The sequence below is a fragment of the Rhipicephalus sanguineus genome, chromosome 3, assembly GCF_013339695.2.
Source record: "Rhipicephalus sanguineus isolate Rsan-2018 chromosome 3, BIME_Rsan_1.4, whole genome shotgun sequence".
NCBI lineage: Eukaryota > Metazoa > Arthropoda > Arachnida > Ixodida > Ixodidae > Rhipicephalus > Rhipicephalus sanguineus.
The window spans coordinates 210,138,416-210,164,788 of NC_051178.1; the positions used below are offsets into that span (position 1 = coordinate 210,138,416).

At 43.3% G+C, this 26,373-nt stretch overlaps 1 protein-coding gene across 1 annotated transcript in view; it reads left to right on the forward strand.

The window, feature by feature from the left end:
- The first annotated feature begins 7,977 nt into the window (after positions 1–7,977).
- The window catches only part of LOC119388208 (mediator of RNA polymerase II transcription subunit 14), a 103,222-nt gene continuing 84,826 nt past the window's right edge, over positions 7,978–26,373 (forward strand). The window contains exons 1-8 of the mRNA XM_037655873.2: positions 7,978–8,219; positions 11,322–11,466; positions 14,459–14,591; positions 15,372–15,466; positions 15,900–15,978; positions 16,487–16,616; positions 18,826–18,866; positions 22,346–22,433. Coding sequence (XP_037511801.1) covers positions 11,351–11,466; positions 14,459–14,591; positions 15,372–15,466; positions 15,900–15,978; positions 16,487–16,616; positions 18,826–18,866; positions 22,346–22,433 — 682 coding nt within the window. The 5' untranslated portion in view covers positions 7,978–8,219; positions 11,322–11,350. The remainder of the gene's footprint in view (positions 8,220–11,321; positions 11,467–14,458; positions 14,592–15,371; positions 15,467–15,899; positions 15,979–16,486; positions 16,617–18,825; positions 18,867–22,345; positions 22,434–26,373) is intronic.

A 26,373-nucleotide genomic window follows, 5' to 3' on the forward strand; every position in this document is an offset into this window, starting at 1 on the left:
GGAAGGAATAAATGAAAATAAAAGAGAAGAAAAGACAGCAAGACGGAAAAGGAGGAAAAAAAAAAGAGAGGCGGAAACAAAGAAAAAACCAAAGAGAAACAAATAAGGCTGCCCAGCTCCGCACTTCCTACAGGCTTGGCACCACACATGCGAAACTGCCTTAATTTCTAGAAGAGTGCCATACTGGCCCAAGTTTTGTGTGGTGTGCAAAACTTACAGGAACGATAACTTTGCTTCTATGCATGCAGGCGTGTTGACTAATGACATCCAAAACCTGAATGCGAGCCTGAAGGATGTGGAGAAGGCTGCGATGACCTGGTTCCGTCATACTGCTGAGCGGCTTGCCGCGCAACAAAAATAGTTTCTTTCTTTGTTTGTTCAACTAATAAGATAATCCTGAAGGTCAGTTATTTGCTGCAAATTCTCTGCATTGTGTGTATTAAAATTTGTGTTTTTCTTCACCACTGTTTCATTCCTTCTTTGTTGTTTCTTGTTTATGTACGCCATATTCAGTGCCATCATTTTTCTGGTGCATTGTTTCCTGTGCTGAACTGAACTTTTTGTTTCCTAAAACTTAATTTTCTTACTTGCACGCTGCTTGTAGATTTAAGAGCAAAGAGTAATTAACTGCACCAATAGTCTAATGCTAAAATCAGGTCCACTACATAGTACATTGTTCAAAAAGTGCCCTTGCAGTAATCGCAAAAGCATCCGAACAAGCAAATACAACCCTGAATTCTGCACTAGTAGATGAGAATTAAGCAAGTTGAGTGTGCTAGTAAAGATATTGTGTTTCAGGAAATCAAAATTTCACTTAGGCTAAGGGAACAACAGAGAAAGAAAATGATTACTTTAAGCTTTGTATAACAGTTCCAGTGAGGAGAATGTTTCCTTATTATATATATATGCGTGCCCTTTATGCATGGCAAATGTGCAGTAAAATAAAGAATTCAAACTTCTATTTCCATGAACTCTATATTGTCTAAGTTACAGTGTCACATTAAACTAGTGTCATACATTTACAACAGATCCAGAAATACTACGAGTATTTTAAAAATTCATTTTTCTGTCTGAACACGCCTAACTTTAGCCATCTTCAGAAAAGTATGAGATGTGTTGCACTTGTCCTACCGTTTTTTCTGTAGTCATCTCTGTTCTAGAACTGTTACAGGATCATGGAATTCAGAGCTTTTATCATTGGCTCCTTTACCTGTGCTTGAAAGCGTCTTCAAGCTGTTCTTTAATTCAGGCTTGAATTGAAACCCATAGGGCAAGATACCTTGTTCTTCTATTTTACATTGGGAACTTCTACATGCAAAGTGCTCTGTAGGCAGATGTGTGGGGTTCTGTCCTTGCAGTAGTGTTTGCAGTGTTTTCAAGATTTGGAAAATAAGCAAAGAAGAAAGCAACAGAACCGCTCAACATATTATAGGCCTACAGTCACATGAAAAAGCAGGAGTGAATTGCATTGCTGCAAGAGTACGTGCAGGGGTTTTAAAAACATTGAAAGAAATGTAAGACTTAAAAAAAACAGTTATTTCTATTACTAGCATGTGCCCTTTAAATGCTGCATGTACTGATAATGGAATGTGCAACAGCCAAAACTAATCCCAATATAATCCCGAGATGTCCTATGGGGAGGAAGTCCTATGGATCCCGTTTTTTGTCTCATTTTGGAGGCTTCCGGGAGGTTTCCGGCAATTATTTGGGACATCCTTAGAACTTCCCACACATCCTACGCAGCGCATCCTAGGTGTATCCAAAGGACGCCACTGCGTTGTCTGGGTCGACGACTCGCTGAGAGAGCTTGCGACGAATTTCACTAACAAATGGCTGTGTAAGCCTGTGACGGCCGCTCGAATAATCAAATGGCCGTCACAGGAGGTACGGAAGGTTCACAAACCAAAACTAAATTCGAAACGCGCACCGAACCGGACTATACTTCGCGGTTCGCGGAGCGGTACATGTGCAGTAGCTCCGCCCCCGTAGCCTAAGGCAATGAAGTAGTGGACGACTGACGGTTGCGACAAGTAACTCTATGGCGACAAGTGCTTGTGTGTGCGGCATGCGCACCGCCAGGGCCAGGGATACAGTAACGTGTTTTTTTTTCTTTATTTATTTTTCTTAGGGGCGAAGCACCTTAGGGTCTAGGCTTGTCAGTTGTGTGGCGTGCTCACGGCACATACCCGATGTTTATACCCGATGAGACATCTGTGACACGTGTGTGTATGTTGCGATTACGATTACGATTGTAAAGTCATATACGATAAAAGTCATATGCAGCACTCAAAACACTCCTGAATTATCTTAATAAAAATTAAATCGAATAATAATTAAAGGCACCATGTTCCCGAAATCGACAAATCTGGCTATCACAATTCTGAAGGATGTGCACAGTGGGATGTGGAGGTGTCGTGCCTGACAGTTTGACCATTGGCTCTCCATTTCACTGACCTCAAAGCAGTAATGAAGGGAAAACGGAATCCAGAACTCAAGACGATATACGAATTATAAGAAGAGGATTAAAATAGAAGAGCATTAAAGGGGAACCCAATAAATACATTTGTATAACTTCATGTCACTCAATTTACATTCGCAGTGGCAACGCGCGGGTGACGTTGATCATACCGGTACGATACACAATGCTACTCGTCATGATTCACATTAGTGGAGATGCGGTGATTTTTTTGTGCGGCCTCTGACTTGTTTTGAAGCATTTGTGCTAATAAATGTTTTTCCGAGTTTTTTTAACAGTTCCGGGGCGTTCTTTTTTGGTGAGGACGGCCTAGAGAACCACCACGACCTTGGTTTTTAAAAAATCTAGAAAAAAAGGGGGGAAGAAATCCCCCCACCCTAAACGAACGAAAACGTGACGACTTTGTATTAGGGACACTAAAGTCAAACAGTGAGTTAGTTTAGACTGATGAAGTATACTCTGAAAGCTCTAGTGTTGTTAATTTTACCACCATAGCTTCTTTAGTCAAAAGCTTAACATTAAAATTTCCCACCGAAATCTCTGAGCGCAACGTCACGCCTTTCGAAGTGTTTTTTTTCTTTTTTTTTTTGCACTTCGGCTCAACGAAATATCCTAAAATTATGCCTGTTTATAGTCTCTCGCCATAGGCGGAGAGTACGGGGGGGCTGGGGGGCTCGCCCCCCCCCCCCCCCCCCCCCCCCCGGTCTGCCTCATGGGGGGGCAGAGCCCCCCCTGGCGCCGGCCCAGGGTATTTTTTAAGAGCTTGGCTTAGGTCCCCGGGTCGTCCTGTCTGGCCGCTATTTCACAGGAGGCTGTTTATGCCCGCTTCTTTTTCATTTCAGCCATTTAAAGTTCGGCACATGGGCCTGTGACAAGTCAAACATTCAATGGAAAAGTGCCCCTCAAACGGATTTTTACGTGCAGAATATGTTGTGCTGATGAACAACTGAAGCGACGACTTAAGCTATGACAAATTAAAAAATTCACTGGCGATTACGATACTGCCTAATTCGCTGAGCGCAGCCTCGTGTTCGGGCAACGCCAGCTGTGTTTGAAGTTTTGACTATCCGCAGTTGTAGCAATGTAACATTCGTTACATATTGCCACAGAAACTGCCAGCGCTCGAGTGCTACGCACACTATATACTCTGTGCATTGCAGCTGTCGCGAACCAAGTGAAACGCCCACAGCCCCGTTACGACAAGCGAAGCCAGCCGCAGTGCACGTGCCAGCCCTGCATGCGCACGAGCGACAGAGGAAGAAAGCGAGGTTAGAGGCCAGTATCTCGTGATATCGACAGACTTCGCGTTCGCTCTCTTTCGTCCTCGTTCGCGCTATCGGTTACGCCGCCGACGCCAACGGCGATGCCGATCAACGCAGGAACGGACGCCTAAGAGCTGCGCTCTAACTGTCTTGAACCCCGTAGTGAATGGTTTTGAGAACACAAAAATGATACTGAGAATACAAAGCAATCCCTACACAGTCAGTCAGTGAACGCTTTCGCACAAACATACTCGCCAATAAAAAAACGGGTAATTTCTTGGTTGCCTACATATTGGTACCCTTCGACATGCCTGCTTATATAAGTGCCGAGAAAAGATTGTACGCAGTTTTGATTTATCAGTAAAGGGTTTTACTAAAAGTTCGGCCACCAATGAGCAACTCCATTACTCGTCCAGATTCATAACGCGCAGCTTTGCCCAAGGTGTAGTGGTAGCAAATGGTATTTGCTACCATCTCAGAATTACTTTCAGCCATCTTGAATTGAAGCCGTGATAGCGTTAGGCTACTCTCTCCTGTGTGGCGCATGTTTTAACAAAGTAAAGCCTAACCCCACGCATCGCGTGAATCGATTTTACGTGACGCAGTCAACGAGTCAACGAAAAAGGTCGCCTACGCGAACTTTTTCGCTTCGAGCCAAGAGTTACGAATTGGATTGATGTCTTTGTGTAAACTGAAAAATAAATCTAGGGTCTTCCACTTACATATCTTCATTATGATATCGCGGGCACCTAAGAGACTAAAGTTATATGAAATTCTTAAATTTGGAAGTTGGACTCCTCTCTCTCTCTCTCTCTCTCTCTCTCTCTCTCTATATATATATATATATATATATATATATATATATATATATATATATATATATATATATATGTATAGGGAGAGTGAGAGAAATGTGGGCCCCCGCCCCCTCCGGTAAAATGAAAACTCTCCGCCTATATGTCTCTCGCAGAAGATAATGTACGTAAAAATCTATGACGTCTTGGCGACTGGTGCGGGAAACACGCATTTTCTTTTTTGCGCGTTTTCTCGCTCACGAAGCGTCTTCTCGCAGCAATAAGCGTCGTTTTTGGTATCGTTAACGACTAATTTAGATACGAGAAAAATCATTTTACTCTTTAGTGCCCCTTTAATTGCAGCTCATGATGGGCTGTGGTTTCGCCGGTTCTGTGTCGTCGCGCCTGTACACGTAACACGACGCAGCTCCAAACGAGAACGTGACGTCGAAACTTTGTGCTGCGCGTTCTGCGTGCGAAGAACAAAACAATGTTCAAAGCCCTAAGTGCACGAATGCTTGCATATGGCTCTAAGCTTCTGGATGAGTTAATTCATGATTTCTTCCTTGTGCGTGGGGCACAGGACCATGCGATTATATATATATATATATATATATATATATATATATATATATATATATATATATATATATATATTATATATATATATATATATATATATATATATATATATATATAAAGCGCACAAAACAGTGACGAGACGTTGCAGCTGTATTTGGATATTGGGTGGACCTATCTTCGTCGTCGGTACCGTAGGCTGTGATATTTTGCATTACTACATATGATTTATTCTTTTCAAGGTATTTACATACATTAAAGGAAAACACCTCTCTGAGGTCTTGTGTATGTATACTGCGTCAATAACGGAGAGGTGACAATAAGTGCTTGACTATGACAAAAAATACAAACAAAGCTTGTTGATTGAAATTCATTTATTTAAACAGTAATTAGTCCCGACTGGTTATGAGGAACCGCTTTCTCAGGCATCCGAAGTCCAGTATAGTCAGAGGCAGTGTCTGAAAAAAAAAGCAATATTAAGGCATTCAACACAAATTTGCAAAGATGTTTTACTGTACCGGACTACTCCTGCAAAAAAAAAAAAGACGTCAAATAAAGGCAGTTACGATTTTAATGAAAGGATTAATACATGCAAAAGGAACCAGATGCTGTCCCGTGTGGAACAATGCTACATTTCATGACAGTCTCATGTGATGTCACCGCAGCATGCGACGACTGCGACTCAATGGCCCATGCTTGTAAACTTCCTCGAAAGTCTGGCACAATGTCCTCGTCACCACGTGTATCGTGCACAGTGCATTCATTAGTGTTAGAGGCTCCGCTCTGACAGCCCACCAGTGCACTCGACACGGGCATCGAGTTCACTTGCCCGAGGTAGGGCCATGTGTCAGACGCAGACCTCGATTCCCCGTTATTCACGTTGGGACTCTCCGAAGCACAATTCACCGCGATTTGTTCGACTGGTGCCGATCCATTCATTGGAGCACCAGTCAGAGCGTTGAGTAACGTGAAGCACCCATCAACACGGCGATTGACCTCCCGTCGACGTCTACGATTTGCTCTTTCAGACATCTTACTTTTGTTAACTGTACACTAAACTGTACTGTACACACAAACAACAAAGATGCGGTTGCATTGCACTCACCTTCATTGCAAGATCCCATCTTGACAGTCAGGTTGACTTGGAATGGCTTGGCTGGTTTGGCTACTTGACTATCCAGAACGGCAACGCATGGTCAATGGTTGCCAGCGGCTAGTTTGTTATTACGCGCTTCAGCGGCGGATATTCACTAATATATGGCTGCCACGTTTAGGAACACACTATTTGAAATGAACATTTCGCAATATCAGCTTCGATACCCAAGATTATTAATTACTTGTGTTTCAGAAAGCGAAACGCGTAATTTGAAGCTTTTCAACCAAAAGAGAAGCAACGAGGCGAAAATATGCAATGTCTGTGTGAAACAAACGTGCTGAGAAAATTTTCACATATGATATGCATCTACTTAGTGTGAAAAGGACGCGAGGAATCATATGTAAGCGCTCAGTGCATGCATTGCATTTGTCATCCCCAAAAGGTCCCTGGAGGAACCTTTTCAGGACAACTTGCTAGCGCGCTCTCGATATTGCTTTTGTCATCCCCAAAAGGTATCTGGAAGAACCTTTTCAGGACAACTTGTTGTCCTCAGAAAGCACTCGCAAAGACGTTTCCGGGCCAAACCAGCTCGTGTCGTACTCAATACGTACCAAGGACATCGAGAAATGTGCGAGGACGATTGTACCATTTGAGGACGACCTCGGGACGTCGAGTGTTGTCTGGGTGGTTGGCGCATGGCATGGGTCATCGTTTCCGGTGTACTAAAGTTGTCGCGCCACCGCCATTTAATCAAATTATGCCGTGGGCGCGTCGCCGCCATCCGCCGTAATGCATGATTCGCAGGCTACGCGCCAAGTTTCACTATTGGCTCAACGCCGAAGATTACACGCCCTCCTGGAGAAGACGCTGGAAGAGCTGCGCAGCGATGACACCGATGTGGCCATTCGGGCGGCAGATTTCGTGCTGGGCCTCTTTCCGCTTCTGCAGGCGCCATCGTTGAGGGTGCACTACAACGACATCGTATGCGCTGCATATAAACAGCTCGTCTGCACCAACAGCCTGGTACGCTCTAAAATGTCTGAATTGCTGGAGATGATGATCGCTCTGGACATGCGAGCTACCACCGAGCTTATGCTGTTCCTCGCCGACGAGGCCGACAGCATGCAGCTCGCCGGCATCCTCACGGCTCTGTGCAAGGTTCTTCGCAGCGACATGTGTATGAAGGACTTCCCGAACCAGCAGGTGCTAAGTTTTTTCGAGAAGTACCTGGACAGCAGGGATGACAACATTCGCAGCAAAGCGATAGCCGGTGCCCTTCTCATGGACTACTACTTCAAGGCAGCTTCGCCGAAACCGGAGACAGAAGATGAACCATAGTTGCCGATGTGGTCGCCTCATTACTGGAGGCCTGAACGGTTCTGATCAGCACGCTGTGCTTTTGTCGCTTGGTTGACTGCGCACTCAGACTGCAGAGCATGCATGTTCAAATTGTTTTTACACAAGTTTCGAAGCTACTGTGTGCCAGACAAAATGTGGGCTAAACATAGAAAATAAACGCTAAATTTGGTGCAACCAAGTCTTTGAGTTAGTCCAGAACCCTTGCGTGTACTGGCCTTTGCAAAACCATATGGCCAAACATGCCGAGAGTGGTCGCGACTTGGTCGAAACCGAAACTGACTTTTTTATAATTGTGAGTAGTTGATAGTTATATACTTGTACACACGCTATTTGTGACAAATATTAAGTAAAATATACACTTTTAGCAGTTTGAACCTTGCCTTCACTAACTGCACACGCATTGTTGCAGTTTCCGGATCCGTTTGTTAGTACGCCGTACGCCAGTAAGAAGATGGAGTATGCAGCGGTGTAGATAGTTCATTGCCTGCATCTTTAACTGCTGTTTTTAGTTATTTATTTTCAGGAATGGCCTGTTTTCTTGTGACTTGTTTTCACTTTTCTCCTTATTCATGAGCTGCTCACTTCTCTATCTGTGTGACGTGCTTGTTTTGTGAGAACTTGGCAAGTTCAGTCTGACGACGTATTTGAAACAAGTATGTACGCTTCCTCTGTTCTGCACACGCCGTCTTGTAGTTACCAGCTTTTGCTCTCTCTCATTTGGCACACATTAACGCCGACTATAATACTGCGCGCAAATTAGGCTCCTTTTCGCTCATTTACAGAAATCGACTTTTGTATTTTATGAAGGGCTTGTGGATCTCGCTCAGCTGTCGTCAAATGTGTGTCGTGTTCGTGTTTACAATAACCGCGGTGCGTTAGGAAACTTCAAAGTCCCGTCGTCTTACGTGCTACGCAAACATACTAATGTGTTTGTAAGCATGATCAGCAGCGTGTAATTTTGCCTAAGCTCATGCACTTTGCATTTCATTCCTAGCAAGGGATCCCTTTACTTGTGCGGTACATTTTACATGGACGATGCATTGGTTGTCTTCAAATCGAATCGCATCGTAGTGCACAGAAATATAGCAAAGAAATTCATAAATGTTTGCATTTGTGTACGTGTAACCATGCTAGCAAGTGCGGAGGGGACACTGGATTTGCGGAAGCCCACATTGGCGCTCCCAGCTGTAAAAAATAACTCAGATTTGTGGTCAGCGAAATAGCTCTGTGGCGCACCATAGTGCATTCGTCAACTTGCTGCTCTGGCGAGCGTGGATTATGACTGAGTGTGAATGCTAGGGCTTTCGTATTAAATACTGAGCACCTGCAGATTACTCGCCCATTGAGGTCTCTCACAGGCTGACATGATGATGTTATGTCTTAAATCCTAGGTGTTTTTAGTTGTACTGCATATTACTCTCACTTGTATTGCTTATATGCATGTCATAAACGCTTTGAACGGTCAATCGAATTTTTAAAAACAAAGGCAGACATTAAAAAAAGTGAGGAGAGAGGGGATGGACACTGAAGTAAGTCACGCATGGTCGGCAGGCAGCCAAATTAGAGTGTACTAGAACAGGGGAGTGCTCGGAACGAGCTTCGAAAAGTGAAGCCCAAACAGGGTCAATCCGCTTGTGGCGCTGTGATTGGTAGTTTTCAATGTGTCATCGTTTAAGAGTTGGGCGCGGCTCCGCCAAAGTGGTGCAGGGGTAGAAAGTGAGTTTTCCCACCCAAAAGGCCCGGGTTCGAATTGCAGCTGTAGGTGGTGGGTTTTTATTCTTAGTGTCACCTTTTATAGCTGTATTGAGTTCCCTTTGTTTCTTAAAACTAGCTTCAGTTGCTATGTGTTGCTTCAAAAAGTAACGTGAAATGTGAAGTAAAATAGAATTTGACAGTGAGTGAAGTCATTTGCAGCGCCACTGCCCGGGATTCAACAAAATGTAAAGTATGGCCTCCAAGATTTTTGCGAATACGAGACTAGATACGAGATTTCACATCTTACGTTACTTTTTGTAACAATACTTATAAACAGAGTCATTTGATCCTGCCACAGCAGCAGTACTTCAGTGAGGACAAAATGATAATGTGGATTTATTAATGCGAAAAATGTCATTGGGTTGTTAAATAATTTGAAGATATTCATTACATCATGCCCCATAAATTGTAGTTCCAGCATGTGAAGCTTCAGAGATTTCAACTTCAACCTCTTATCCAAAGTTATTTTTCATGTCAGCAAACCTTGTAGAGAAAGTGAGGAAGCTCTTTAATGAAGTACAGAAAGTTTCTGTTGGCATGCATATAGCTGCTTGCGTACTGCCCTGCATAGGGAAAGCATTGAAGGAGAGGTGTGCCCCTAGGAAGGGAGGTATGGGAAAGAGGGAAAAACAAAAACTTTCACAAATGTATCTCAGCCTTGGCAACATGTACATCAGCGAAGCCGTATGTGGAAATCTTTCAGGATCCTACACATACGTTTTGCCCATTTGCCACTGTCTGCAATCTTCCCACGACATAAAAAATGTTTTACATCCTGCCTGGGGCTTTTTTGTATGCTTCAAAATATCCAAGCTGTGCACGTAGGCACGTGTTTTTCCTTAAAATTTTTTTTTAAGTGGTATGGCATGCACTACAGTAGACTCTCAGTAAATGGAAATCTCTTAAACTGAACTGCTGCTTAAATGGAACAACTGCCTTTGATATGATTGGTTTCGTACGTGGATTCTGCGCCCCTGTTCATCTCTCAGTAAACGAAACTCTTGGTAAACAAAGCAAATTTTCCTGGTTCCCTCAGGTTCCATTTAACGACAGTCTGCTGTACTCATAAAAATGGATGCTAAAATTGATTTTTAGGCAAAATGGCCCAAATGTCATACCCTCAAAAACATTTATGAATTTAGGCACCTTCTAGCCAGCCTCCAATATTGAGCCAATGCAACATAGTATAAGAATATAAAAAATTACTGATTCCTGTCGAAGGTAAACTATGCAAAAAACTTGTCTCTTTGAATTAGATTCAAACAGTGACTTAAGTTTTGTATGCCTTAATAAGCAAGTGCCAAGTCAATTCAGGGCTGTAACATAGACTGCTGCTGGTTGTTGTTTGGCATTTGATGTCAACTATGCCACTGCCAGTTTTGTGAGACTGCTGCCACATTAAAACCTTTATGAAACTGTTAAGGCAAACTCCACCAATTTTTTTGCCATGTCTAGGTAATTACGACTCTATGCTCTTGAAACGATTTGCTCCTGTCATGCGCCTGATAGTAGAACTTCCCAGCAAGCTTGAAAATAATATTAAATAAGCAAAAAGGTACAAAACCAAAAACCAACAGCAGTACTATTGTCGTGTGACGTATTAAGGGCACAAGCCAAAAATCACACAAAACGTGTTGGCCCGGGTGGAGGTGGAGGACAAAGAGCGGATGTTCGGCAGAAATGTGACCACGCCACACTATTCGCGCCATGCCCCTGGTTGAAAAGGTTCTTCTAGCAGTGCTTACTTGCCATACGGAAACTCCTTCCATAATGTATGCTGGGTCTATCCGTGTACTGTAAGCTGCACATTGTGTGAAAGGTGGCTTGTACTTTGCTTGCATTAAATTTCATCGATCCTATCGCAGCTACGTTAGACGCTGCGGCAATAGGATATGTGGTGATTCATATAAAGCTTGCCGGTTAAGCCTGTGCAGTGCCTGTCGCACTGCTGTGGTCGCAGAGTGCTCTTAACAATGCTTTTGTGTTGTGACATTTTGCAGTGATGCAGTGACCAGAGTGGGGTGCAAAGATGTCTATGCAGGTGGCCAACATATCCCCAGGGGGTGCAGGGAGCATACCCTTGGGGAGGCTCATTGACTTCATCTTGCAAAGAACTTATCATGAACTGACTGTGCTTGCTGAGCTGTGAGTGTTTACTAAGGCCTTCTTGGAGTGTATTGCATAGGGTGTCATAATACAGGGATAGTAAATAAGGAACGTTTGTAACTACAATGATGACGATGAAATGCTCAGGTGGAGCATGGAGTAGCTTGATAAAGTTAGTGCAAAAATTAAAATGTGGGGGTGATGTGTACACGACTATTGATCATGGGCAGTTATTTATAGGTTAGTGAAGAAAAGCAATAGAGGAGAAGCAACTCTACAAATAACTAGGGGTGTGCGAATATTCGAAATTTCGAATATTTTTCGAATAGTGTTTGCTGTTCGATTCGATTCGCACTGCAATTTTACTATTCGAACTATTCGAACTTCCCAAAAACAAATACAGTCAACGTCCAATTGAAAGTGACCCCTTCAGATTTTCAATGTGCTTCACCCCATTATACTCTCGTATTGCGGCAAAGCTGCCTTTTAAACTCCGTTACGGTCGAACTTTGCCAAGAGACAGTCAACGTCCGATTGGAAGTGGTCCCTAGATTTTCAATATGCTTCACCTCATCACACCGCCGTATTGCGGCAAAGCTGCCTTTCAAGCTCCGCTACGGTAGCAAATGTATGAACTCAAGAAAACGCTGGTTCCAACATGGAGATGAAAGATGTGGCAGAGGTGGGGGCTCAATTAATGCTGTTTTGGACCTGAAATTTGGGCAGGGAGTCCGAAAAATCGGACGCCGAAGCTTTTTAGCATCCAAAATTTCAGATGTTCTTATATATCGACGTCTATGAGGCAGATTTGGAACTCCGGACTTGAAGGGAGCACACCCTTGTCCGCCACATCAGTTGGGCTTCCACAGAAGTTGAAAGAGGAGGAGAGGCTGAGGAAATGGCATCTTTGCCTATCACGTGTAAAGTGTTGTCGGCAACACTTTGGTTGCACCATATCATGTACATAAATACAATTAGACGTCTACATTGCCTCGTTCTTAATAAGACAACTATGAAACACCACCCCACCAGCGCTTCATCAACCTAGCAAAAAAGAAACACTTTCATGTTGCTATCTCATAAGAAGATGCTTAGGAATCCTCTCTAACTTTTTTTTCTGCAATTTCACGTCGAAGTATTCGAGAAACATTCTAGAAATATTTGAGAAATATTCGAAAAATATTCGATTCGCACTCACACTTCAATATTCGAATTCGCTTCGCACCCAAAATTTTCCTATTCGCACAGCTCTACAAATAACTGACCTGCAAATAATCATGCCAAAAAATAAGATAAATGCATTTTAGTTTGCAAGAGTAAAAGTGTATGGAAATGGGTGGGGACTAATATCTGTGGGCATACCTGATGGCATGTTACGCCAATCTGATATTTGGTAAATTAAAGATTGCAAAATGGTGAAAGCTGCACATTTGCACGCGTGATGCCTTTTATACGGATTACTGACAAGCTTTCAAAGAAGTCGTGAAGTGATGAGTGATAAAGTTTTTAAAGTAAAGCTACGTGATTGATAGTTAAAAGTAGTTAGTTTGTAATTAACATTGCATCACAAGTTACAATATAGACATAAATTAATGCTACATTTTAACTGCTTGCTACATCTGTGATATCAACAAAGAGGGAAAATTGATATTTAATGACATTGCCTCCTTGATGACAATCTTTCTTTTTACAAATGCCTTGATGTGTCCTATAAGTAGTTCATGTTGACAGTGAACAAAATTTAGGAGCAGTGTATTGAGTGATGTTTGTTTGAAAGGTCTTTGTTTGCTTCAAGCATATAGGGGCGTGTGCTAATCTTTTGTGAGCAAAACTAAGCACTTGTATTCATGCAGTGTGGCACACACTTTTCATTTTTCCATTTGTGAAATTTCAGTGAAATCGATTGATACACTGTTTTTAATGTGAAGCACCTTATAGGAAGTAAACCAGGAATTCAGAAGCTCTTCTTCTTTCATTTTATTATTATCATTATTTTTTTATTGTTGGGATTTAACGTCCCAAAACCACGACATGTTGGAGGGCTCCGGGAATTTTGACCACCTGGGGTCTTTTAATGTGCACCCAAATCTAAGTACACGAGCCTCAAACATTTTCGCCTCCATCGAAACTGCTGCCGCTGCGGCCGGGATTCAATCCCGTGACCTGTGGGTCAGCTGTCGAGCACCATAACCACTAGACCACTGTGGCGGGTGTTCTCCTTCTTTCAGTTTTTGGGCTAGCATAAACGTCTGTGCCCGACATTGGCCATTGTAAACTCTCCTAGAGTGCCTACTGCAGTTATAATTGTGAAATGCCCACTATGCATGTGTAAGATGATACACACATACATAGCTGCACACTTTATTGATGCTGTGGCTGATGGTGATGGTGCTCAGCCCTTTGTAATGAGTTGGAAGCCCTCAGCCACCCACTCATTATGCAGTGCACATGGTGTGACACCTGGTTGCGATCCTGTGCTTCTGCCATGCAATATTACATCTCTTAACGTGACTCCTTGCCTGATGTGACGACTGTATAGGGTATTTTTCTGAAGCAGTTTCAAACACTGGTGTGGCTTTGTGGTAGAATACTTGACTGCCACACAGAATCCCATGGTTCGATTCAGACTTGAATCGGGATTTTTAATCTTTGCATCTATCGGGATTTTTCACTCACAGACAGTGCCGATTTTTCACTCACAACCAACGACACTAACACTGCATTTTCTGCGACACAGGCTCTTTAATGCTATCGGGTTAAAAAAAAGAAACAGGAGCGATCACGTGATCAACTCTCGGTCGCGCTGTGACGTCGAAATGAGAGCACCCCAGAATGCTTTGAGGTGGAGCGTGGTGCTCCAAAAGAAGCGGCAGCAGAGTGCTCGATTTCGACCATCCGAATGTGACGCGTGTCTCTAGAGCACTCTGGAGTGCTACTAAATGAGCAGCCCATTGTACCATTATTCCTTCAGCTCTAGTCATGAACTGCCATGAGGTTCGACAACTCACGGTTTGCACTCCTCCTTTTCTAGGCTTCCTCGCAAGACAGACGTGGAACGAAAGATTGAGATTGTGCAGTTTGCCAGCAGTACACGGCAGTTATTTGTTCGGCTGCTTGCACTTGTCAAGTGGGCAGCAAGCGCAGCCAAAGTGGAAAAATGTGCAGTAAGTGTCCTTGCATTCTCTGTCCCCAGAAATTTCTTTCTGCATCACACTAAAGGAGCACGAGAAAGAGAAGACGTTTTTCTCGTATTAGTTAATTACCCTTTCACCATACCAAAAGCACCACTCTTACCATGAGAAGATGCTAGGGGAACTAGCACTGTGAGGTTCCTGCGTGAACTTGCATGACCGCATAAATTTTGACGATATCTGCTATGACCTACGTAATTCTTTATCGGTAAAAATGGTCTACATTGTGTTTTAAAGGAGCCAGAGACAACAATGCAAGTTTCAGGAAATTTCATTGAACCAATCTGATCAAAATACAGGAAATGACTTTGGAATCTGTGATGTGGCACTGAAATTCAGGTGCTGAAGTTCTGGCAAAAAATTTGCAAATTAAATTTTGACCTTCATTTTCATTTCTAATAATACTTGTAAAAATACTCATCTCATACTTATGTTGAAAATTCTGGTTCTGGAGTGATAATTTCTCTTCATAGCATTGCATTCTTTTGTTCGTGGATGCTATGGCTAAATTTCTCTGGCATGTAGAATGACTGCAGTATTTAGCTTTAAGAACTGCGGTGTTGTTGTATACATATGCATGTTGCCTGTTAACAGAATGGCAGTGTGAGTATTTACTGATCTATTTGATGATCATTGCAAGCAGAAACTTGTGATCTATGAGGCCACTTCCACATGTAATTTGCTAGTGTATCTTGGTGTGCTTCAGCAATGCTAACCTGTGATAAATGTTTCCTTGTATTTCTGCCTCTGAAGAGCATCGTAGGATTTTTGGACAAGCAGAACATGCTGTTTGTGGAGACAGCGGACATTCTGGCCATGATGGCGAGAGAGACGCTTGTGCAAGCAAGGTGGGTGTTCCACCTATTACATATGCAGGCTGTTAAAATGAGCTTTTAAAATGTTCGTTATTGTCACATGTATGTTGGCTATGGCAACATTCAGCTCAAGTTCTTGGATGTGATGCTCAGCAACTTCACTGTTGTTGACAGTAGTTAAAAGTCCTCGTCCAGTTCAAATCATTTGTGATTTTATCAACTACTGTGTTTGCTGTTTAGGGGCACGATGGTGCATTTGCTGTAGAATTTAGGAAAAACTTGAAGACGGAAGTTCGATTGCACGATAGACCATCAAGTGTTTTGACACTTCATTTTTGGACACTCAGTGAAGGCTTGGGTTGTGGAAAAGTTCTATGCTTTTATTTATAGGCTGCTCTTTATAACAGTAATTTTGATATACATATGTCTGTCTTTAACTGCTAATCTCTGTTTGGTCTCCATGCAGGTTGCCTAGCTTCCATATACCTTGTGCTGTCGAGGTTCTGACATTGGGCACATACTCGAGGCTGCCCACGTGCATTCGGGTAAGCGTTATTTAATGCTTCTGTGACAGCCCCACGAGGCTTGTGTTGAAATGCATTTTGCAATGTTGACCGGAAGAAAGTGCTCTTGGCTCCCTCTGAGAGTTACTTCATTAATGGGTTTTAGGCTTTCTAGTTACGGTCTATTGTTGTGTAAGAGCTTCAGTGGTATGTGTGGAACAAAAAAAAAAAGAAAAAAAAAGAGAGAGTTCAGAAATTATTTTTTTATGGTTTGCACTTTTGTTTCCAGTATGAGCTTCCCACGCTGTTATTGCGTATCAACTTGCAGTGGAATGTATGCTGCACTATTTCCTTCTCAGTGCCCTCATTGCCTTTTCTGTTACTGTTTCTACCTGTGCATGCATGCACTTCTGCACTGCACTAATATGTGAAAAGTCACGGTGCTTTATCTACAGTTCATTTGCCTGCCTGAAACAGAGTGTCATCACAGTTTTATGTGTAAATGTTTGTGCATTTCAACCCATACATTATTTGTATTGTATGCCCACAGGACAAGATTGTGCCTCCTGATCCTATCACCCCTGCAGAAAGAAAAAGCACTCTGCAAAGGCTGGATCAGATCATCCAGTATCGTCTTGTGTCGTCTGATTTGCCTTCCCAAATGAGATCGCACAGAATTGGCAAGTTCTCTGACACTTTGAAATGTTAGCTTGTCGTCTGGTGGCTAATTTCCATGTCATAAGTTCATAACTTCTTTTTGTTTTAGTAGATTTATCTTCTAAGTAAGTAACATACGAATTGCACAGTAATATGCGCCGTAAGTAATATGCACATCATTGTTCTCATATGATGTTTTATACTATGCAGAAATACATTTTTATTTTTCATGTGCTCTTTCTTACAAAAATTATACCATGAAGTTTTATTTCCTCAAATGCGCAAACGCACACCCATATATATAATATAGTAGACTCATGATAATTTTTTTTATTTCGAAAGCCTGCCCTTAGGCATAGGAATTCGCGGTATCAAAAATACACCTGCAAACCCTGATAACTCGAACTTTCTGTTAATTCATACCAATTTCAGTTTTACTAGCCCAGTATGTTATCTGTGTGTTTTAAAGCCGCTTAATTCAAACTGCATCATCGCGTTATTCGGTTAGTTCATACTTTTTGCTTGTCTGTGCTGGAAAATATGTACAGACAGGTTCACTGTTAAAGGGACTGTCTACCGCTCGGAAACATTTTTCTGGTTGAGGTGAAAATGAAAAGATCATTTGTTGCATCAGTGGCAACGAGCATGCTTTTGTCCCATAAAAAAAAGACTATATTTTTAATTTGATGTTGAAAATCGTGAAAGAATGACCGCTAGTGTCACCCAACGGCGATGTGGTTCAGTCTATTGGTAGGACAAGAAATCCTCGCAGGGTAGACTTGTTTTGCTGAAAAACAAACATGCATAACTTGAAATTGTATTTTACGCACTTGAGGCAGCTTTTGGTTGCGTCAGAGAGTATTTTTTTGCTTTTTTTTCTCATACATCCAAAAGGGCACCCGGTGGCGCTGCTTGCGGCGCCAGCTTCAATTTCGTCTGTTTCAACTCATGCACTATGCCATGCAGCCCTCCGTGCTGGTCGTACCATGCCGCTGTATTGTTGTTAGGATGTCTCACATGTGCTGCGCTGTGAAGGCGTGCATTTATCGTCTCTTTTTCATGAATCAACGTGGCTTGGATTGTGGCAGCAGTGTTAAAATAAACGCATAGACTGCGATTACAGCAAAACAAGTGTTCTGTAATCGTATAATAAGGCTTCATTTAACCGCTAGCATGCTGAAAACGGCTGGTACATTCATTACATTTGTGTTCAACAAAAATTAAGTAATCCTACAGAAATCCCATGTGCTTTCGGTTTAAGCATAGTGGCTTAGATCTGCATAACACTACTGGTTGTTGACCAGGGGCGGCACCAGGATTTTTTTACTGGGGGGGGGGGGGGCACCCGTGACAAGTGAGTTGCTTCAGGGGGGCAGGGAGGCTGGGAACGTATGCATTGTGTTTTGACTATACTTGCTCCTTGGGGGGGGCAAAGGGGGGGCAGGCAGAAATTTTGGGGGGGCTCCAGCCCCCCCCCCTCCCCATACCCCCCATTGGCGCCGCCCTTGTGGTTGACAGTTCCAAACCCTTACAATAGACCAGTAACGTGCACGAACAATCTTTGCGCATCCACTAGCCGTTAGGGGGCCAACAAAATGAAAGTTGCTCATTTGAAAAATGAAACTGCCTTGGTGCCTTCACAAGTAAAGAAGTTTGGTTCAAGCAGCTCAAAACAAACATCCTTATTCCTTTCTGATGTCAGTCTCCAGTCTCAGTAATTTCCGCTACGCAAAAAGAACCCCCCCCCCTTCCCCGCTGCGGTCTCCCGAATTTTCATGCTGTGAGGTTGGCAGGTATATATATATATATATATATATATATATAATGTGTGTGTGTGCGCGCGCGCAAGGATGAGTTCAATGGATCACGTGGAAAATATAGTTAAAAAAGAGGATGCCTAATATGTGGAACACAAGAGTGATTGAAAGCAGGGCAAGTGTGGCTTTTGCTGACACAATCTTTGCAGTTCTATGAAAAAAAAAAGAATAAGCTGTTCTCTCCTATTTTTTTTATTCAGGACCCTATTTTCAACACATTGCCCCGCTGCACTTTAATACTTGTTCATGTATGCACACTTAGTTTTTTTATTGTAATGAAGACTGACCCTTAAGGCATAATTCTTTGTGTGTATTCGTTTCGTTTTTCTTGCACTGTGTTTGTCAATACAAAGGCTGATGTTATTTTTCTTTATGCAGCGTGATAATGTGTTCTCTGTTATTTTGCCTTCTACAGAAAATGGACGGGTAACATTTCACGTGGAGCATGAATTCGAAGTGAGTTTTCATTTTGCTGCTTTTAGTGAGTACATAGCCCGTCACATTTATTGGTGTTTTCTTGGTTTTTGAAGATATGAATACATTGCAAGAACACTAACTTCTGTTAATTTACAGCAGCCTTTAGGTACATCCCTTTGCCTCTGCAAGTTCAGCCGATGCCACATTTAGATTCGAACATGTTTTCATTACATTTTGACAGGGTGTCCCAGCTAATGTTAACCGAGTTGTTAAAAAAAATCTGGTACGATATTAGTATCACAGTTCAAGGAATGAATTGTAGCACAAAAGTTGTTATTGCTTTTGGAAACACGTATTTAATTTTTTTCAGCACATCAGCAACTGCTTGGAAGCAGTGAGCTGTCAGTGTTAGTGTTTGCTTGTGCTAATGTGAGCTGCAAGTTCGGCATGATATTTGCGGCATGCACAATGACCATGCAGTTTTGAGATAAGGCAATGAGCAGAGTTATAACTTCAAATCAGTCTTATATTGTCTTATAACTTCATGCTTGTTATAGTATATTGCACCAGCCTTTTTTAACAGGTTAGAAAAAAACAGCGCCAAAACCACAGGACACACAGGAAGGGAACACACACAGCGCTGAAGCACAGTGACACAGAGAACACAGAAACACAGTAAACACAGTGATCGCCTAACACGTGAAGTTGTTGAAGCGTATAAGATTGCGCAGTTGGGTGAAAACTGTGTCAGCACCCCGTCAATCACATTATTGCCCAAGGGAATGGAGTATCTACAGAGGCATTTGTCGTAATCTGTCTCGGTTGTGCGGTTAGTGTCCTATCTGCGATATGTGCAGTGACGCAGTATTATGCTAGGGGGTATCATATGTATTTATAGGCGATGCATTTGTTTTTTCACAATAAATTTGTTGAGAGTTCAGCACTGTGTGCGTTCCCTTCCTGTTTGTCCTGTGGTTTTTGCGGTGTTTTTGCTAATCATTTACGACCAACAAGCCCAGTTCTCTGCACTTTTTTAATATATTGACTAACTAACATGAGAAAGGGCTTTTGCATCACTTGCCTGCTTTTTGCATCCTAAAGCAACATATTTATGATAAGGAACATATTAATTAATGCCTACACATAAATTTTGATGATGTGGAGGGAGCTACCAAACACAAAAGCTTTAGTTTGAAACACCTTGTCCCCATGGAATGTTGCCAAGGGAGGTTGGTAATTGAGTCTTCTCTGCTTTATGCCTGTCTGTCAAAGAGAGCAATAAAATAAAGCTACAGGGAAAAGTAAGTAAGTGCAAATATGGGCAGCTGTGCTGTTCTATAAAAGTTAGCAGATGCAGTAAAATAATTTAAGAGGGTTGTCTAGGAAAGAAGCAAAGCCATGTTAAAGGGATACTGAACAAAAATTTGAAAAAGCTACGAAAACCCTTACATTCGACTCGGACGACACGACTGTTCCTATAAACAGCGTTTATTTCACGTAATTTCGAGCAGTTGGCCGTATTTTTAGTGGATCGTGAGAGCGTGGCGGCTGCACGCCAGTGCGCTTGTCGACGGCCGTGACGTCGAATGCTCCAGCAAGAGGGGGGGAAACCGGCACACTCTCTCCTGCCCTGCCACTTCCCTTTCTCCACCTCTGATAATTTGCCGCCGGCGCTAACTGGCGCTGACTAACACTCCTAGGTTTAAATGCACGTATATACCCCATAAAGTGGATGGGAGGATGACCGCCGCCGTAGCTCAGTTGTAGAGCATCGGACACGTTATTCGAAGGTCGCAGGTTCGGTCCCTGCCGGCGGCAAGTTATCTTTTCGTCCACTTTACTTTCTTCACACTTTATCCTAATTACAATGAATAACATCCCCTATACTTTCTTTGGCATTATTGTCTGTTAGTTCTCGTTAATATTGTGTCTAACAAGCTGTGTGGTATCACTTACACTACATGCACATTAAGGGCGTGTTCATTTTTCCTTGTCATACACATTGTTAAACGACTGCTTTAATGACACAGGACGCAGAGTTGTTTTGGGCAGCTATTTTGTTTTCCAATGCTAATGCCTTTTCATTGTTCGTTATTGTTCAGAGCAGCAGTCTGACCATGTTTTAAATAAACAGGATCAGCCGACTATGAGCACTGTATGGTAAGAATGGTATAGAATCGTGCAGAAGGTATCCCTGCAAAATAGGGACCTTGTTGTTGTTTTTTAAAAGCTGTTTACCTATATTCCCAGTTTGCATCAACTGTAAAGCACACAGTGCTGAGGTATGCAAAGGCATTTTGTAAGCATTCAGATGCCAGATGTGTCAGTATGTGATTGATAGAGGCCAGATTTTTAGGCATTGAAAAAGCTGGTTTAGGCGCCAAAAAAAGGCAGGCAAAGCAACATTTTAGGCCTCCAATATTCTAAATATAGGCACAATAAACTTTCACATAATTGCGAATAATTTCAAAGGAAGGCATGCGTGACCTCTATCTATCACAGGAAAACAAGAATGTTATTGCTTAAGGTGGCACAAAGGCGCCAACAGTTGAACGTAGCCGTGCAATTGGACTTTGTCCCGTACAGTTCTCAGAACACGGTCTCTCCCGTGTTCTGCACGGTGACTCAAGTGTGCACTGTCGAATGAACACGCTCCTGGGTGTCTTTTTGGCATGACTGAGAAGGGCAGAGCAGGAGCAGATAGCAAGATCGCTAAAAGATCAGAAGGGAGGGATTCCTCCTATTGGCCGGGTCGAATCACGTGGAGCAAATTTCTCCCCTTGCAGTGAACCACTGGCATGGGGGGGGGTTCAACTGTCCCTCCTCCCCAAAACTTTTTAGTTTTGCATCTGAATATATACACAGACACATCGTATGCAGAAACATACATGAAGTATGGTTGGACTGGACCCCCCCCCTGCAAAATATTTCTGGCTACGCTAGTGCAGTGACCACCTTAAAAAGTAAATTACAAACCAAACAACACATCACATTTTTCTTTCTTTTTTTGCTCTTCACTCTCCTTCCCGTGGACGGTTCTCTGTGGGTTTGCATTCGCCATGTCAGCGTGGCGACGAATTCTCGCAGGCGTGTCCCGCTTCACTGCTGCTAGCGGCTGTTTCCGGGAGTTGGTTGAACTACAGGACAAGATTGAACACCATAAATTTCTGAACAGTGTTGCCCAGCAAGATGAATAACAGTCTCAAACTGCTCCCGGGAACGAAACTTGGGGCTAAATAGTGTTCATATAAGCACCAATTTTGAAAATGGGCATTTATAGGCATTTGTAAGCATCTAGGCACGAACGCGAAAAATAGGCATTTATAGGCACTATAAAAACACTGTAAAAGCCTTTCTTAACCTCAAAGTCATGATCATATCAAAGTGGCACGATAGGAGCACAAGGAACAAAATAGGCATTTGTCTAAAATCCGGTCTCTAGTGATTTACGTTGCACTTGACCTGCCATTTGGTCCTCCTGCTGTTGTTTGTTAATTCATGGTGCTGCTCTTTACCAGGTGTCACTCACACTAATGGGAGATGGGGCTCACATTCCTTGGAGACTTTTGGACATCGACATTCTGGTGGAGGACAAAGAGACTGGAGGTGAGGCTTATCTCTCTGGAAATGGCTCTTTCCTGTAAAACTGTGCATCCAATTTGTATGTCTTAAAGGAGTGGTGGCACAAAAATTCAGACACAATTTGACTGTTGCATCACACTGATGGGTGCATATAGGTGCCATCTGTATAATATCAGCCACAAATACAGCCTAAAAAGTATTTTGATTGAGTCATAAAGTTCGTGAAAGTGCCGAATCGGAAATAGAAGCAAAAAGTGATGATGTCATTGAGTGGGGCCGTTTTGTAAACAACGCATGTCATGAGTTCTGGCAGGGTTGTGGGAGGCGTGTACGAGACGGACAATGCTGATGGCGACACCTGATAATGCATAGCCTAACCAGAGACCTACAAAATAACATTGCAGCGACTCACCCACTTACTGACTCTGTGTAAAGCATTATAAGTGAGATAATTAGCAACTCATAGTATTCTCATTGCTTTTTTTTGCGACAAGAACAGCAATGCGACTGAGAAAACAGAAAAAAAAAATTAACACCATCTTCCCAAAGGGAACCCTGATGGGATGCGAAGAGCAGCGTTGCGCATGGGTGGCGTCACGGGTTGAACGGCGCTAACGCGGGTGCTGCGGTGGGCGCTGGAAGATTCGTTTGAAGCGATGGCTGGCGTAGGTCTTGTCGTTTCTTCAGAGTGGACATGGGCGCTGGACCGGAGCTGGCGCGTGTTTCGCCTTGACTACCACGGCCTTGTGATCGGTGAAGTGCACACTGAGAGGTTCCTGCAGACATTCGACATTGAAGTTGGCAAAGACCAGATCGATGCACGTTCCCCTTATCGTGGTGGGTAGTTTCTGTTCCGCCGACACGCACTTCAGCGACTGCACGTCACGCATGTAATCGACGAGCCATTCTCCTCCTCCTCCGCTGACGTCAACGTTGAAGTCTCCCGCGACTATAAGAGGCGCGCGTCGACATGCCTCGCCGCAATCAGTCAGCGTCTCCTCCAGACAGCGCTGAACCTGGTCCTTCGGCAGGTTGGGAGCGAGGTACAGCGCGAGATCGCGACGTCGCCGACGCGCACGGCAACGCACTCGGAGCAGGAGCGTCTTCGAGAGGTTCCGGATCGTTCTTCCAGGTCAACGTTAAACGTGCGTAGCACACGCCGACTCCGAGCGTAAACGGCGACTCCTCCCGCCGCCGAACGTTCCGGTTGCGGCAGCTGATGCGGGCGAACGGACGAGGCGGCAGCTGCGGGCACTGCGGCGAGCGCGCGGCAGGCGAGGGGAGAGTGACGTCAGCGCGCACTGCGAGGGGAGCGTGACGTTAACGCGCAGCTGCGGCGTGACCTACCTGGCACCGCTCCAACTCCTGCGGCGAGGGGAGCGCGTTGCGGCGCGTTCGTACAGACGCACGGAGGGACAGCGTTACACAGGCTAGTCAAAGAGCTGCTTCGCATCTAAAAATGATTTTATTTGGACAAAACGTCACAAGATGTCGCTACTGGCTCCGCGACTGCTGCTACTGCTGTAGCCATCGAGTGCTCTTTCAAATAGAAACTGCCTCTGGTTGTAACATACGAGCATCTAATTAATGAGTCAGTAGCCACTGATTAAGAGCAAAAAACAGGGGTTCAAAAATTTTTTGTCACTACTCCTTTAAGAACCTAGTAGAAAGTGGTTTGTAGTGTGCTCAAGGTTAGTTCCTGAGAAAAAAATTTTTTTGCAAGCTGCAGAAACTATTCGTACAGCTGTATAACTTGGTCAGGGATACTGATCTCACCATTCCTACTCGGCTCTTTTGTTGGCAAGTTGCGCCAGAGAGCTCTTGCTGCTTCTACACAGTTTTTTTTTTTTTGTGAAAAGTCTCTTGAAATTCAACTTCAAACGCTCTGTCTTCCATTTACAAATGTTTTCCTTCATGAGCAATTAAATAATGTGGCATGAATACCACTGTGTGAAAAGGCTCAGCATTTTTAGTCAAGTGACATTAGCCGTTATAGCTACAGCGTTTGTTGAAAGTGCATGGCTGTGTTACCTGTGACTGCCATACTAACTACAGTTTATTTGGATTATTTGTAGGACTTTCTGGGGTACTGTAAAGTCTCTTTCAATAGAACCTGAAGGCACTGGGAAAATATGGTCCACTTTAAAGGAGTTTTGTTTACCGTGAAAGCTGTAGGGGAGTGCTGCACTCGAATTCAAAACCAATAAAGTTTGAGGCAGATGATTTGTCTCTTTAATTAATTTCCATTTACCAAGATTGTACTTCAAAAGTTCCAGTGTCTTGGGGAGTGAAAACTCTTGTGCTCACAATCCAAAGGTATGGAGTCTCAGAAGTGTCACTAAGACCACAGCTCACGAATGACGCATGTGGCACGAAGAAGTATGGAGTTGCCCATAAACTTTTCACAAAGGTTGTACATTTCGTACTTCTTAACCCTTTGAGGATCGAATTTTTTCGTGGAATGCACTCCAAAAATGTGTAATTTTTTATTGCTGAATTAAATTCCTCAGAAAATTCTATTTAAGAAAAAATTACTTAAAAATTTTTTCCGTGACCGTAAAGTGACAAAAAAATAACTTTTGTTGTAACATACTCACGGTTTATTCGTGAGTAACATCAAACAAACTCCCGAAAAAACGTAAGCGAACTGCGTGAGTGAGTACACGGAAGAAAACTGTATGGTTGTGCGCCTGTCCGGAAAGCAAAACGAGTGAAGAAGCTATAATAATTCTTTGTCTTATCGCCAACGAGACGGAATTAGTTTTTCCGAGTCTCCAAAAGAGGAAACACAACCACGGCGGCATTGTTTGTGTAATTTAGCGCCGCACGGAAACAGATGTAATCGCGCCCTTGGGAGCAATAAACGAGAGAGTAACAAGCAGTCATCTTTTGAGAGATCAGAAACCAGACAGCCATCAGCTTTGCGGGAGCGATAACCACCCGAAGGATGAAACCGAAACCAGCTGCACTGTGCGTGCGCAAGGGAAAGCTGGCACGCCGCTTTGGAAAGAAAAAAAATACGGAGAAACATCAGCGCATGAAAAAAATTCCACGTATTCCCGAAGTATGGCAGCACATGCCAAGCAAGAGGAATGATCGAAAAAGGCGCGCGAAACCAGCTGAACCGTGCGTGCGCACTCGGATGAGCAAGTGAAAGCCGGCATGCCGCTCTGGAAAGAAGAAAAAAAAAAGAAGAAACAGGGAGACTGATAATCAGCGCATGAAAAAAATTCCACGTATTTCCGGAGTGGGGTAGCACATGCCAAGCAAGAGAAATGATCAAAAAAGGCGCACGTTTTAAACAAAGAAGCACGTTGTGCACATGCGGTGAAAACCCTTTGGTGCCTATTAGGTGATGACGTACATGTATGGCAAAAACCCTCAAAAGGTTAAACGGCTTTACTGTACAGTAAACTTCCTTTTAAGACGAACTCGGTTAACATGAATTCTCGTTCATGCTGAACAACATGGGGGTGAATACAATTAAGAATAACCACGAGGTCCTGGTCACTATTCTTGATTTTGATAAATTTACTCCAGGTGCAGGTTTTGGACCCAGAACAATGATCTTCAACTTAGTTTCATGCTAAAAAAGTTTTGTTTGCCTAAAAAATATATACAAATTGTGGCCGCAAAAAGCACTTCTTCGTCAATTTCACCATTTCTGAACTTTGAGCGCTGTGGTGATTGCTCTCCTTTTGTTGTTGTTAATAGCCTTTGTGTTATACATATGTTACATTTTAACCCACCTTGGTGCGCACAGCCTTGCTAGTCTTTGCCGTACGCGCCGAATGCCACCGCGGGTCCGAGCACTCTGAGCTTCATGTAGGGTGCCACGTCCATGCTTGTGTCGCACCGTGTACTGTTCATGCCACTCGCACGAGAGCTCGGCCCATCACTGCGAAGGGACGGTGAGCCCGCGCGCGCAGCGAGGGAGACCCTAGGTGACACTCTCCATTTGGTC